Source organism: Pecten maximus, chromosome 18 (genome assembly GCF_902652985.1).
Source record: "Pecten maximus chromosome 18, xPecMax1.1, whole genome shotgun sequence".
NCBI lineage: Eukaryota > Metazoa > Mollusca > Bivalvia > Pectinida > Pectinidae > Pecten > Pecten maximus.
Window position 1 is genome coordinate 32,159,614 of NC_047032.1, and position 16,521 is coordinate 32,176,134.

A 16,521-nucleotide genomic window follows, 5' to 3' on the forward strand; every position below is an offset into this window, starting at 1 on the left:
GAGAGACCAGCGTTGCTGCCATTTACTGTGAATGGCAGAACTAATTACAGGTTTGAAATCTGTATATGGTATTTTAATATTTGTTTGTTGCAGATTTAGAGCAAGTTTTGCTTGGCGGTCAACAAGTTCGTTGCCTTTAATTCCGACATGGCTCGGAATCCAAAGTAATGTTATTTTCCATTTATTTAAGATACGAGATATTCGTAAAACAAGGTTTTGTATGAGTATATTCTTTGGATCTCGTGATTGTAAATTCTGAAGGACAGATAGAGAGTCGGAACAAATTATTGCCTTTCTAATGCGTTGTTCTTCGATATGGTCGAGGGCCAAATCGATGGCACATGCTTCCGCAGAGAAGATAGAGGCATCATCTGGTAAGCGGATTGAAGAGCAATGGTGGTCGGAATAGCATGCTGCAGAGACCTTTACTCCATCTTTTGAGCCATCAGTGTAGATCTGAACGTGATCGGGAAAATCTTTAATGCATTCCCGAAAGGAGGATTTGTGTTCTTCGGGTAATACACTCGATTTTGCCCTCACGTGTAGAGTAAGGTTAATATCAGGTGTTTCGACAAGCCATGGCGGTACATCCGATACGGTGTATTCGCCTATGTTGTCTAAGCTTATGTTAAGTTCATGAAGAAAATTCGAAATTCTAATGCCAAATGTTGGTAAGAGTTTTTGGTTTTGAGTAAATGTTTCGGTATTGCGGATTGACAACAAGGTCAAAAGCCGGATTTGTCGGGTTGGATTTCAATTGGGCGGCATATTGAAGAGAAAGTTTTTTCCTTCTGTCATTTAAAGATGGTTCATTTGCCTCTACATAAAGGCTCTGCACTGGTGTTGTTCGGAAAGCACCAAGTGCTAGACGTAATCCTTGATTATGGATAGGATCCAACATTTGCAGGTAAGAATTCCGTACCGATCCATAAACGATGGACCCATAGTCGAGTTTTGATCGAATAAGTGCCCTATAAAGGCGCAGAAGCATTTCACGGTCTGCGCCCCAGTCAGTATGGGATAGTACTCGTAAAATGTTCATTGCCTTTGAGCACTTATCCTTAACGTGTTTAATATGTGGAACAAAGGAGAGTTTTGAATCGAAAATTAGTCCGAGGAATTTGGTTTGCTCTACAACTGGAATTTTGCTTCCATTTAATGTTAGATCGGGATCGTTATGTGGCTTTCGTTTTTGGCAGAAGTGCATGCAGACAGTTTTTGATCTAGAAAATTTGAAGCCGTTTTCATCTGCCCATGTTTGTAGTTTGCCCAAACATTGTTGAAGTTGTCGTTCTATCGTGTGCATGTTCTTCGACCTATAGCAGATCAAGAAGTCATCAACAAATAGAGACCCTTCAGTTGACTTACCGAGACATTTAGTTATACTGTTGATTTTCAGACCGAAAAGAGTTACGGAAAGGATCCCACCCTGAGGGACTCCCATTTCCTGTTGAGCTGTTTCAGAATACGTTGAGCCAACGCGAACCTTAAAATGTCTGTCAGATATGTAGTTTGAAATGAACTTTGGGAGATTCCCACGAACACCAATTTCATGCAGGTCTTTCATAATACCATACTGCCATGTAGTATCGTAACCTTTCTCCAGATCAAAGAACACAGCAACAAGATGTTCCTTCTTTGCGAAAGAATAAAGGTTTCTAATCTGACCAGGTGGTCTACTGTTCCTCTGCGGTTTCTGAATCCGCTTTGGAGTGGACTCAAAATATTATTGGATTCAAGGAACCAAACTAGTCTATTGTTTATCATCCGTTCAAGTGTTTTACAGATGCAGCTTGTTAGAGAGATAGGGCGATAATTATTTGGTTCATTGGAGTCCTTACCAGGTTTTGGAATCGGAATAATTGTTGATTCCTTCCAAGACTCAGGGATCTTACCGGAAGCGAATACTTGATTAAAAATATATAAGAGACATCGTAATGATGATTCTGGTAAATGTTTCGGGAATTGGTACGGAATTTCATCTGGCCCAGCTGCTGAATCGGTCGATCTTTTTAGCGATTCAAGCAACTCCTGTAGATCGAAAGGCTTGTTGTAACTTTCTGTGTTGGATGATTTAAAGTTAAGACGTTTCTTTTCCTTGTCTTTTTTTAAAGTTTGGAATTTTTTGGAGTGATTTTTGGCGGATGAGTTCTGAGCTATATTTTTAGCAAATGCATTTGCAATTTCAGATGTAGAAGAGAAGATTTGGTTACTTTTGATAAGATGGGATGCTGGTGCCGTTTTTCGTTTTCCATTTATTTTTCGTATCTGATCCCATATCTTTTTTGATGATGTGTTTGAAGATATTTTAGAAATGTATTCCTTCCAGCTATTCTTTTTGTCGGATTTAATAGATCGCCGAGCCTTCGCCCTCCAAATTTTAAAATTATTGTAATTTTCAGTTGTAGGGGAAGTCAGGAATCGTCTTAGAGCTGCCTTTCGGCCGGATCTATTGATAAAAGATTCTTCAGATAAAAGGAACTTTGTAGGTTTTGGGACGGACTTTGGTATGTTTTTTGTGGCAATAGAAGTAATCGTTTCATTGAATGTTTTAATTGGGTCATCGAGGTTAGTGAATTTTTCAACAGTAAGCTCCTCGTTGCACAGGTGTTGGAATTGGCCCCAATATGCTTTGTGCACATTCCATCGAGGAAGTGGTTTATCAAGAGGGTTCCCAATATTCTTCAGAGAAATAGGGAAGTGGTCACTCCCACATAGATCATCATTTACCCTCCAGTCATAATCGAGTAAAATGGATGGATGACATAATGATAGGTCTATGTGGGTACGGGAGCCTGTAGCAGGGTGTAGATATGTTGGGGTATTATTGTTAAAAAGACACGGGTTGTTTTTATCTATAAATTCCTCAATACGTCTTCCTCTCTCATCTGTGTTCGGGGAGCCCCACAGACTGTTATGCCCATTAAAATCTCCGAGAATTATGTATGGTGCTGGGAGTTGCGAGACGAGGTTATTAAGTTGCTCACTAGTGAAAGCAATACTCGGAGGAAGATAAATTGAACAGACAGTTACTTGTCTGTGTAAAGTTGCACAAACAGCAACAGCCTGTAAATTTGTGTTTAACGTGATAATTCTGTGAGGAATAGTTTTATGGACAGCTACAGCTGCGCCACCTGTTTCCTACCGTTGCGATGCTATTGTAGAGCGAGAAATTTCTGAAAGTAATTGGGTTTTTGAACATGACTTCCTGCAGGCAAAATAAGGCAGGTCTAAATTCTTTTGATACATTTTGAAACTCTTCTAAATTTGCCCTTAGTCCGCGTATGTTCCATTGTATGATAAAATTGTTCGTATTGCTGACCACTATCCAGGTTCGTGATGGACGCCCTTTGGACTGACAGGACTACTTGGTGTAGGTTGTCTGGTAACAACTCGCAAGAACGTCGAATCTGTTATGACCATGGATAGGGTCATTTGAGCCTTGTTTAATGAAGGTAATCTGTGTAGTTTTACCTTCGGTTTTCTTTGGTCTTGAGGTGGTGTGGTTGCTGGTCGTTTATTGGTATTACCAGCAATCTTTTTAAGGTCTGACGGCTGTGATACAGTCCGCCTGTGGTGGGTGACCCTCGGCGTCGATGTTTGTGTTATATGGCGTGCAGGTATATGTGCTGATGGTGCTGGCATATTGGTCTTGATAACTGCCGTTTCGTCAGGCTGGGAAGGTCTAACTGATGTTGAGGTGGTCTTAGACGCTACCCTTCCTGACTTGAAACGGCATGCCAAACCGAAAAGAATCTTGTCATTCCTTTCGTCCATCAAAGGTGGTACCTCCGCACCGAAAGCTGGCTTATCAAAGTAAGCTTGTAATTTCGCATCGCTGACTGTAATTTGATGCTGTTGTGTTTTGGATTTTGTTATTGATGCATAGGGCAACGCAGCAGGGTCATTACTCTAGACCGCTCTCCTGGCCTCAAGGAAGGAAATGTTGCGGGTATACTTTACCCGCAGAACTTCCCTCTCCTTCTTCCAGGAAAGACAGTCTCGAGATGAGGCTGCATGGTTGCCCTTGCAATTAACACATCGTTTGCCGGTGATATCGCAACTATCAGCGTCATTATGGCCCTCTCGTCCGCAGTGTTCACAAACCTCTCTCCGCCTGCATCTGTCCTCATGATGGCCGTATCTCTGGCAGTTACGGCATCGTAGAGGATTCGGTATGTAGGGCGAGACGTTACATCTCATGTAACCTACCATTACCGATGGAGGAAGGTTTGGCACCGCGAACGTGAGGACGAACGTATTTGTGCTTACTGTTTGGCGTTTTATTTTGATCCGCCTTACCTCCGAGATCGGGATATTCTCCGATTTGAAATGTTGCAGAATCTCTGCGTCAGTGTCGTTCTGCAAGGCAGGGCATCTGATTATCCCCTTGCTGAAGTTAAGAGACTGATGGGCCCTAACATGGACACTGATCCCAGAGAACTCTGACAGTTTCAGGAGATTATCCGCCTGTTGCTTGCGGAAGACCTCAACAAGGAGGTCTCCCGATCTCAAAGGCTTGACGGATTTACATGTACCGATGCATCCTTTAATAGTTTTCTGGATGATAATGGGCGACAGCGATGATATTTTTTTCCCAGTCTCCTTCGCTGATATAAGGAGATACTGAGAGAAAGTTGTATCGGAAGTTGTGATGTTTGTGTTGTTTAGTTTATTCTCATTTTGGGGTTTGGGTTTTATTTTAGACATGTTAAGTAAGTATATGATTCATTACTCGTGCCCCCACCCTCCTCGGAGCCCAACAAGGGGACACTGCTTGAGGCGCGGCTCTCCAGCGCCGAAGTGTCAGGGTTACACAGAGTAATATACTCGAGAAAGAATACGATTTTATCTGTGCGAAAATGGTTATTCTCTCGCGATTGACCCTAAGCCACCGCCCTCTAGATATTAAATATCCCGGGCTCGGCGTGACCAGCCGATTGATATTACAGGGCCCGTACTATCTCTCGTCTCACTGGAGTCCAAAGCCAAAGTGGTGTGTTTCAACCACCAGGATCATCTTTCCCCAGATTACGAGATGCAACCCACGGCAAACAGGTTGGCTCAAATTGGAGCTGCTGTGAAAGCCTTCTGCTACACCAATACCCAGCGCTCACCGATCATACCCCCCGAAACAATCGATTTGGGCAGAGCACCAGTGTACCCAGTCTCGGGACGTGGACCCAGCTTTCTTGGAGACCTAGCTTATTTACAGTAATCATAGTATTAAATGTAAATGCACATTGGTGCAAACAATCAATTTAAATTTATATGGATTTAAAACCTAAATTGATAATCCACTGGAAAATTTCCATAATGATCTCCATATTCAACATTATGTTAATAGAACGTTAAACAAAATAAACCAAACCAAACCAAATATTGCATTGTAGTTTGATGAAATAAATCACCTAAATAAATAATGTTACTCTGTTATATATAGCAGCACTTGTAAATAATGGCTTAAATATAAGTAGTATAGAGAGGTGCATTCCACGCCGGGTCCCAGATCTAGGTCATATCTTAAAATACTGCCCTGCAGGTAGGGCGTCATAATTGTACCTGCTGCCCCCATTGCATGATCGTACTTTCTTGATAACTTTCTTCTTCCTAATGTCTCCCTTGACAATGCCTCACTTTTGGCCTTTAGTTGAGCGTTCGCCGCTGTGACGAAGGTTTTGGGTTCTGTCCCCTAGCCTAGACATACCAGAGTTTTCAGAAATGGTAGTTGCTACTCCTGCTTAGCGCTCAGCATAGTTGCAGTGGGACGACTGGTTGGTCTAAGTGTTGATAAAATGTGCATGTTATGTAAAATATTAATGAAAATCTAATCAAATGATGGTCACCGTAAAGAATACATTCATGGCATGATTGTGACAAATTCATGTTTCCATCGCGCCATTTGGCTGTTTTATGGAAGAAACAATCTCAAAAATGCCATTTTCGATGATAACATTTTAGACACAAAACTTTTTTTTTTTTTTAGAGAATACACCCTTTTATGGGCGTTGGATGCAAACCAATTTTTATCCTATTAAACAGTACGTAATATGCTATTGATGAGAGGAAAAATCATCAACATGCAAGTGGTGGAACATTTTCAAATCTTGAGTTGAATTAGCCTATGGTTGAATTGCCGATTTTCGACTTTCTTTAGATAATTAACAAAAACACGAGAGTATTTGCTCGGTATGTTGAGAATATGTACACAGATATGAAAAAAGTGGTTTAAGACATTGGCTGACAAATAGACAGAACAACAAACAAAAAGTGTTCCTTATGATTTTGGTTGGTTTTCGCATTTACGAGAGTGTTCATAGCTACGGGCGATTGTATAATACCTATATTTATAAGTTTGGTTAGTCACATAGTAACGGGGATCTTTCATATCCAGCCCCAAACATACTTTCGACATATGCACTCCGTTGCCTCATGGAAAACTATTTCAAGTTTTGTCGGAATTTCTTCACCTGTGGTTGTAATGGTCGAGGGTTTTCCAGCACCCTGTAATACCCAAGGTAGTACAAGATACTGGAGATGTGCGCACACACTCCCATCGTTCTCTCTCCAACTGGGCACTGGCAGTAGTAGTCCTTTATTGGGGCCTCATCATCGGGTGAAACGGTGAACCGTATCCAAACGTTATATTTCGTTTGGCTTTTGTGTCGAGAATGTATTTGACATCGGAGAAGGTCTGGGGAGTGCTGGTAAAGCCACACCTCATAGTCTCCGTCATCACTTAAATGTTCGGCGATGTAACCAGGAGCCAGAGATATCTGTTACGTTCCACACGTAATGGGTCTCAAGTAATCGAGATCGAGACGGGGAAACAGTACGGAAGATGCATCCATCTTGACAAACTCGCCCGTCTAGATAGATCCGGATCTGTCTCGACTCTCTGATCTAAACCATTCGGTGTTGTCAAACGGTCCTTCTCTGGTAGATCGGTCCTCTAATACCATTCAGACAGGCTGTGACGGTTCGAAGCAAAGCCTCGATGACATTGATAAAGCTGTTAGACACCAATTGCGTTCGAAAGAACGTCCAGTGTTTCAGACGACCATGATAGGATTCCACAATCCACTTCGATTTGGTGATAGTTCTGTCAAGATTTGCTTGGACGTCAGAATGTTGACTTTGACTGGGTTTCAGGTATGACGGCATGCTAGCATTGAGGCCAGAGGCTTCGAGAACTGGTAGGACATCTCTAAAACCTCGGTCAACGACAACATTGTCATCTGGTTGTAGCCAAGTAACTAGCTTGTCCATGACTTTTTTTGTAATTGTAGCATCATTTCCGGGTTTGGAAGAACGCCCAGTGTATCAGGGGTGTCCTCAGTGTAAATCTTTATAACGATACTGTTTGTTTAGTCGTTAGATATCATAAAACTGTCATGAAAATATCCGCTCTGATATTCAATATAAAATTTTGTATATAATAAGCTATATAATAGGGTTTCAGACAAGGTTGTTACTCATTTCCCCTTTTCTTTCAATTTACAACCACATTCAGGTGGCGATTTGAGAACGTTCCACCACATGGAATAAGCTGATTTTTGGTACACATATGAAACAAGTAAAGCTCTATCCGATTCTGTGATGGAAATTTGCATCCAAAACTATATAACGGTAGAAAATTGCAATTTTATGGCATTTTTTTTCATAATTGTGTCTCTGCAAGTGCATTTTCATCCGAGAAAATTTTTGTCTTATATTTTATGAATAAACACGATGTTTTGGAAATATTTATCAAAAGAAATGTATACTATGTTGCGAATTACAATTTCGAGATAACCTTTTATTTACGACCTTATGTCTTTGATGCTCAAAATGACAACTTTATAAAAAATACATTTTCACCGACATTATGAAATCTGGGTGTCGGAAAGGTGTAAAATTATTCTTCGGAAAAGAAAAAAACTGTAGTTGAGCTAGATAAGAAATTATACGGGGGCAGGCTCCTATGGAGAATTAACATTACTGGAAGCAGGCCCTTTAAAACAAAACACAAATGATAAATTTCTAAGGCAAACCATCAGATTGTATGGAGGGTCGTTTTTTCTCATTGAAGGGTATGCTTTAGCTCTAAGCTTAACATGATGTTCTGCAGCATTAACTGAAGGGTAAAAAGTACAAAATTGTATACACATATAATACAACTGCATGTGTACAATGAATCAACATTTTAAAATTGTATACATTGTAAATTATGCCTGTTATGTTTGTGTTGATGACTGAACAGATACGTGATATCTTATTTGTACTAAATAGTCATCTTATTCTTTGTGATGAAACGGAAATAACGCCTATTGTGTTTCGTTGTTTGTTACTTTTGTTTTCAATTTCGTTTCAATATCTGTACGGAAGCATTTCTATTAATTCCACCTAATAGAGTGTCATGTCCATTCATTAATGTATATATATCATGTAACATATGACCATTGATCAGTAAATAAATGTATCTTAATATATGTATATTGTATCGTATTGGTCTGCCTTGCAGGTAGGGCGTAAGAATTGTACCTGCTGCTCCCATTGCATGATCGTAAGAGGCGACTTAATTTGGGATCTTATCCTCTCTTCTTTCTTAACAACTTTCTTCTTCCTAATGTCTCCCTTGACAATGCCTCACTTTTGGCCTTTAGTTGAGCGTTCGCCCCTGTGAGGAAGACCTTGGGTTCTGTCCCCCTGGCCGGGACATACCAGAGTCTTTTAAAATGGTAGTTGCTGCTCCTGCTTAGCGCTCAGCAAATAAGGAGTGGGACGACTGGTTGGCCCGTTGTCAGTATAATGTGACCGGGTGGGGTGTGCTGCTGGGTGTCTTCGGCAGTATGCTTCAGTGAGGTAGCACTTTAAATCGGCAAAAGTTCCGGCCTATCACAAGGAGACTTAACACGAACATACCGCAGCCTCCCAAAACACACATACGCACTCATCACACTCATACATGTCGCACGCACGGGAGGCCGTCCTTAAATGACCTTAGATGTTAACAGGACGTTAAACAAAATAAACCAAACCAAACCAAACCAAATGTTAGAGATTAAAACTACTTGGTAATGACATTAATGTGTAGAGAAGAGTTAGGTCCAGATTAGGTATTTATGTCATTGATTATACCTTGTAGGTAACATCTATATACGACCTTAAGGAGTCTATATACGACCTTGATGAACCTGTATATAACCTGAAGATACCTAGGCCTCAGAGGAACCTATATATTGACCTTGAGAAGCCTATTTAATCTTGTGAAACCTATGCGACCTTGAGTCAACCTTGTTGGGGCATCCCATCGGATACGTTGGGAAGACCAGTGAAATCAGACCAGTGATGAAATTGTACCTGTTAAAGACATTCGCGGATGTTAAATTTAAAATTACTTGCAATTGGACTCTAGGCTAATTCTGTAATTTAAAGTACATAACGTAGGTGTAAGTATCTTTAGGTGTGTGTGAGAGAAACCTGCAAGATTAACGATTATGCATTTCATGTTTGTTTTGTTGTGTTTAGTTTGTAAATAAATGTACATAGTTTGTTATTTTGGGGTTTGTCAATTGTTAAAACAAGGACGACGTCAAATTACGTTCCCAAACCTCGTGACAGTCCTGTAAACCTTTAACTAGGGCATCCGTATAACTGTCAATGGCCGAGGATTCCTCTAACTGAAGGGTATCGAGATTGGAATCCGATATAAATCGATGGAGGTTTTTGCGATAAGTCTCGGTGTCTGAGGAGGTGCCCCCCGAGACCCACTTAAAGATGTTACGTTCCATCTGAAGACTCTTTTCTGATGATGCAATAGGAAATGACAAATCACAGAAGATAGGTATGTGGTTGGAAACGTCTAGGTAGCTTTGATTACCAACACGACAGTTCGACATGAGGTCAGTCTTGGAAAAATCGACAATTATGTGGTCAAGTAAAGACGAAGTGCCGTCACCAGAATGAACATATGTATACAATGGCCCAGAACAAATTGTAGAGGTTGTCAGAGCACATAACTGATGAGGATTCAGACACCGTTGGAGACGAATTCCTCGGTAGTTTTGATAGTTTGGGAGACGTGGACCGCTTAAACGTGCGTTAAAATCTCCTATAATAATAATTGATTCTTGAACGGCTAACAATTCACACAAGGAATCCAATTTATCGACATAATCGTTAAAAATAGACGATCCATAGCTTGAGTTGGTCAAATATACTTCTATGATATGCGAGATACCATGATCAGAGACCAATTTCAGAATTAGAATGTGATCGTCGTCGGAGTCGACAATAGTCAAACGGCTCGAAAGGCTTCTCTTCCATAAGAAGGCGACGCCCCCTTTCCCCCTTTCCTCGTTCTATGATCAGATAGGGCATGGAAAGAAAAGTCACAGACCGCAAAGTAATCATAATCAGAGTGAATGCTTTTCAATAAGTGAATCATAATTGAAACAGGAAACCAAACAGGCTTTTTCCCACGTGACATTTAAAGAGAAGACAAAAAAAGATAAAACGTTTAGGAAAGAAATCAAACGGCACAAAACATATTAGGACACGGAGAGTCACACAGAAAAAACAATAAAAGGTAAATCCCAAATAAAGAAGAAACAATCAACTTCAGACAGATCTATATTTGACAAATCTTACAATGGCATATTTATCCGACGATAATAAACATATCCGCCCTGCAGGTAGGGCGTAAGAATTGTACCTGCTGCCCCCATTGCATGATCGTAAGAGGCGACTAAACTTGGTGTGGTTTATTAGCTCACCTGGCCCGAAGGGCCGGTGAGCTTATGGCATGGCGCAGCGTCCGTCGTCCGTCGTCCGTCCGTCAACTTTTCCTTTAAATCGCTACTAGTCCTAAACTACTCAGTGGATTTTGACCAAATTTGGTATGAAGCATCCTTGGGTGAAGGGGAACCAATTTTGTATAAACGGTGGGTCTGGCCCCCCAGGGGCCTTAGGGGCGGGGCCCAATAGGGGAAATATAGCAAATTATTTAAAATCCTTCTTCTTCTGTAGAAATGAAGGGATTTGATTCATATTTGGTCTGAAGCATCCTTGGGTGAAGGGGAACCAATTTTGTATAAACGGTGGGTCTGGCCCCCCAGGGGTCTTAGGGGCGGGGCCCAATAGGGGAAATATAGTAAATTCTTTAAAATCCTTCTTCTTCTGTAGAAATGAAGGGATTTGATTCATATTTGGTCTGAAGCATCCTTGGGTGAAGGGGAACCAATTTTGTATAAACGGTGGGTCTGGCCCCCCAGGGGCTTTAGGGGCGGGGCCCAATAGGGGAAATATGGCAAATTCTTCAAAATCCTTCTTCTTCTGTAGAAATGAAGGGATTTGATTCATATTTGGTCTGAAGCCTCCTTGGGTGAAGGGGAACCAATTTTGTATAAACAGTGGGTCTGGCCCCCCAGGGGCCTTAGGGGCGGGCCCGATAGGAGAAATATAGCAAATTCTTTAAAATCCTTCTTCTTCTGTAGAAATGAAGGGATTTGATTCATATTTGGTTTGAAGCATCCTTGGGTGAAGGGGAACCAATTTTGTATAAACGGTGGGTCTGGCCCCCCAGGGGCCTGGGGGGGGGGGGGGGGGGGGGGGTGGAGTGGGGCCCAATAGGGGAATATTGCATATTCTTTAAAATCCTTCTTCTTCTGCAGGAATAAAGGGATTTGATCCATGTTTGGTCTGAAGCATTCTTGGGTGAAGGGGAACCAATTTTGTATAAACGGTGGGTCTGGCCTCCTAGGGGCCTGAGGGGCGGGGCCCAATAGGGGAAATATAGCAAATTCTTTTAAATCCTTCTTCTTCTGTAGGAATAAAGGGATTTGATCCATATTTGGTCTGAAACATCCTTGGGTGAAGGGGAACCAATTTTGTATAAACGGTGGGTCTGGCCCCCCAGGGGCCTGGGTGGTGGGGCCCAATAGGGGAATATTGCATATTCTTTAAAATCCTTCTTCTTCTGCAGGAATAAAAGAATTTGATCCATGTTTGGTCTGAAGCATCCTTGGGTGAAGGGGAACCAATTTTGTATAAACGGTGGGTCTAGCCTCCCAGGGACCTAAGGGGTGGGGCCCAATAGGGGAATATAGCATATTTTTTAAAATCCTTCTTCTTCTGCAGGAATAAAGGGATTTGATCCATGTTTGGTCTGAAGCATCCTTGGGTGAAGGGGAACAAATTTTGTATAAACGGTGGGTCTGGCCTCCCAGGGACCTAAGGGGTGGGGCCCAATAGGGGAATATAGCATATTTTTTAAAATCCTTCTTCTTCTGCAGGAATAAAGGGATTTGATCCATGTTTGGTCTGAAGCATCCTTGGGTGAAGGGGAACCAATTTTGTATAAACGGTGGGTCTGGCCCCCCAGGGGTCTTAGGGGCGGGGCCCAATAGGGGAAATATAGTAAATTCTTTAAAATCCTTCTTCTGTAGAAATGAAGGGATTTGATTCATATTTGGTCTGAAGCATCCTTGGGTGAAGGGGAACCAATTTTGTATAAACGGTGGGTCTGGCCCCCCAGGGGCTTTAGGGGCGGGGCCCAATAGGGGAAATATGGCAAATTCTTCAAAATCCTTCTTCTTCTGTAGAAATGAAGGGATTTGATTCATATTTGGTCTGAAGCCTCCTTGGGTGAAGGGGAACCAATTTTGTATAAACAGTGGGTCTGGCCCCCCAGGGGCCTTAGGGGCGGGCCCGATAGGAGAAATATAGCAAATTCTTTAAAATCCTTCTTCTTCTGTAGAAATGAAGGGATTTGATTCATATTTGGTCTGAAGCATCCTTGGGTGAAGGGGAACAAATTTCGTATAAACGGTGGGTCTGGCCTCCCAGGGACCTAAGGGGTGGGGCCCAATAGGGGAATATAGCATATTTTTTAAAATCCTTCTTCTTCTGCAGGAATAAAGGGATTTGATCCATGTTTGGTCTGAAGCATCCTTGGGTGAAGGGGAACAAATTTTGTATAAACGGTGGGTCTGGCCTCCCAGGGGCCTGGGGGGTGGGGCCCAATAGGGGAAATAGGGTTAATCCTTTAAATCGCTACTAGTCATAAAGTTATAAATGAATTTGAACCAAATTTGGTCAGTAACATTCTTGGGTGAAGGGGAACAGAGTTTGTATACATTTTTACTCTGAACCCCCAGGGGCCTGAGGGGCGGAGCCAAATAGGGGAAATAGATATTAGTCTTTAAATCGCTACTATTCATAAAGTTTTTAATGGATTTTAACTAGATTTGGTCAGGAACATCCTTGGGGGAAGGTGAACAGAGTTTGTATTAATTTTTACTCTGAACTCCCAGGGGCCTGAGGGGCCGGGCCAAATAGGGGAACTAGGGTTAATCTTTTAAATCACTGCTAGTCATAAAGTTATGAATGAATTAGAACCAAATTTGGTCAGGAACATCCTTGGGAGAAGGGGAACAGAGTTTGTATACATTTTTACTCTGAACCCCCAGGGGCCTGAGGGGCGGAGCCAAATATGGGAAATAGAGATTAGTCTTTAAATCGCTACTGGTCATCAAATTTTTCATGGACTTTAATTAGATTTGGTCAGGAACATCCTTGGGGGAAGGGGAACCGAGTTTGTATAAATTTTTACTCTGAATCCCCAGGGGCCTGAGGGGCGGGGCCAAATAGAGGAAATAGGGTTAATTATTTAAATCGCTACTAGTCATAAAGTTATGGATGAATTAGAACCATATTTGGTCAGGAACATCCTTGGGGGGAGGGGAACAGAGTTTGTATAAATTTTACTCTGAACACCCAGGGGCCTGAGGGGCGGAGTCTAAGAGGCCCAAGGGTCTTTCCCCAGCCTAAGGGACTTAGTTTCTTCACACACAATTAGGTTGTAAAAATAATCCATAGGGTCTTTCAGTCCCTTAGAGAGTATGTGTATGAATAAATTGAACATGAACATTATTTTGACATTTGGTCAAATCCAACCAGGTGAGCGATACAGGCCCCATGGGCCTCTTGTTTTGTTTAACGTCCTATTAACAGCTAGGTTCATTTAAGGACGGCCTCCCGTGCGTGCGACATGTATGTGTGTGCGTATGTGTGTTTTGGGAGGCTGCGGTATGTTCGTGTTAAGTCTCCTTGTGGAAGGCCGGAACTTTTGCCGATTTATAGTGCTAACTCACTGAAGCATACTGCCGAAGACACCAAGCAGCACATCCCACCCGGTCACATTATACTATTATACTGACAACGGGCGAACCAGTCGTCCCACTCCTAATATGCCGAGCGCTAAGCAGGAGTAGCGATTACCATTCGTCCGTGGTCCGTCCGTTAACAATTCTTGTTACCGCTATTTCTGAGAAAGTACTGAAGGGATCTATCTCAAAATTCATATGTAGGTTCCCCTTGGTGCCTAGTTATGAATATGGCATTTTGGGACCGGTCAAAAAACAACATGGTCGACAGGCAGCCATCTTGAATTTTGACAATTTAAGTTTGTTACCGCTATTTCTGAGAAAGTGCTAAAGGGATCTGTGTCACATTTCTTATGTAGGTTCCCCCCCGGTTCCTAGTTATGCATATTGTATTTTGGGACCGATCAGAAAACAAAATGGCCGACAGGCAGCCATCTTGGATTTAGACAATTGAAGTTTGTTACCGCTATTTCTGAGAAAGGACTGAAGGGATCTTTCTCAAATTTCATATGTAGGTTCCCCTTGGTACCTAGTTCTGCATTTTGGACCGTGCATACGACCATCGCCCCCAACGCACATCAAATGTCTTGATGCCATCATGACATCCTGAGGTATGGCATGGCGAGGGATGCGCTCAGCCATCCCCAAAGTACCAAGGGTCAGCCACCTGTGAAGTCGACAACAGCCCCAGTCTTTACGAGAATGACTGACAGGACAACGACCCCCATTCAATAGAGCAAACCCTGCTCCCCGTCCATCCGTTGTACCTTCAGTGATCCTGGAGGCATACTGGAGGGCAGTCTATGTAGGATCAACCCCAGCGCAGCACAGCTTCCACACCTGCATAGACCCGGAAGACATATTACTACCATCTGTCCATCGATCATGGACAACAACTGCATCATTGAAAAAGTGTGTTCCCCCAATGACAGTCACAATACCCACAATGAGGACTGCAAACTCTGACCAATCTCATATCCCGTAAGGAGTCCGGCGGCACTCCGGTTATCCGACCAGGCGCCAAACCAATCCGCAACCAATACACCCTAAACGCATCTCCGGCCACAAAGGCGATCCCGCGGATCCCTTGACGACCATGCCAATATTACTACGACATGGATCTACATCGTGAACATCAATGATGACATGTGAGGGGATACAGCCCCCCATTTCAATGATCCTCCTTGGTGGATTAGACTGGACGCAGTTAAACAGGACAGAACCAATCATGGAACCCAGTTGGAAACATTCTCCCTGAACTGTTGATACACTCCGTTTAGGCTACTATCCTGTACGTACCTTCGAACTTTAGCCTACTATCCTGTACGTACCTTCCCCAGTTAACAATTTCAAATCCATGGCAACCCCAGCAACAGCATCTCGAGAGGGCAGCAACGCTAAATGGTTCGGCGAAATAAGGTCCCCAACGCCTCCGCATGTTTGATCCAACGAGTCACCTTCCTCAGAATCCTCAGTAAGCCCATTGCCCTCGACCTCACGAGGCGTTGGCTTCATCAACATTTCACTCCCCACATAAGTTTGTCTGTTGACGAGGCCGGCACCCAACATTCAGCCGATCAGCGTCAACCAACCTACAATCAAAGATACTCGTGTCCAAAACTCCGGACCGTTACGCTGTCTGACGTAGCACGTTGTCAACAATAACAGGAACTATCTCCGAAAAGGTCGTAGAAACCCCCCCCCCCCCCCCCCCCCCCACCACCGCCTAACTGAATTAGAAAATGCCTCACCCTCTGTATGTTGAATTACATCACCACAAGGTCACAGGGTGCAAGGGAAAGGACCATTTGCTGCGGAGAGTTCCGATTAGGAACACAGTTATCTGATGTAGGGGATGTTCCCAGTGAGGATCTCCTGCGCTTAACCAACATCCTCAGGTTATCAATTTCTGAAATGATATCTGCCAGCGTATCTCCCGTTTGCTGAATCACTTAAATGATACCAACCATATTGACACCCGATATTGAATCACAACAGACGTGTTAAAATCGAACTGATTCGTGAACACAGCTAAGTACTGAACAATAGCACTGATATTGCACCGCCCTGTGACATATGGCTATAAATAGCTTTCACAAAGGACACCGTTATTAATGTAGTGAATACCTCTGTATAACTATTGACGAAATTGCGTTTTTACTGCTGACACCACTGTTGTGAAAGATGACCGAATAGATATATAATGTACTACAGCAATGCAAAAAATGCCGACAATGGCTGTTGTAGTCAACGATCATGCCAGGTAAGTAAATACGTCCGTGTACAAGCTTGACCAGGGGTACACACGGCCGAACACCACTCCGGGACGAGCTGACATAAACACCTTCGCTTATAGAGTCAGCTCGACACGTAC

General features: G+C 42.7%; 1 protein-coding gene across 1 annotated transcript; it reads right to left on the bottom strand.

Moving 5' to 3' along the window:
* Window positions 1-3,912: 3,912 nt before the first annotated feature.
* On the bottom strand, window positions 3,913-4,710 carry LOC117316369. The gene has a single exon (XM_033870910.1). It carries the CDS (start codon window positions 4,708-4,710, stop codon window positions 3,913-3,915), a length of 798 nt encoding a protein of 265 aa, XP_033726801.1.
* Between the last annotated feature and the right edge of the window lie 11,811 nt (window positions 4,711-16,521).

Excerpts from the sequence above, each read along its gene's own strand:
- LOC117316369 (XM_033870910.1), bottom strand. The coding sequence starts at position 4,710 with ATGTCTAAAATAAAACCCAAACCCCAAAATGAGAATAAACTAAACAAC.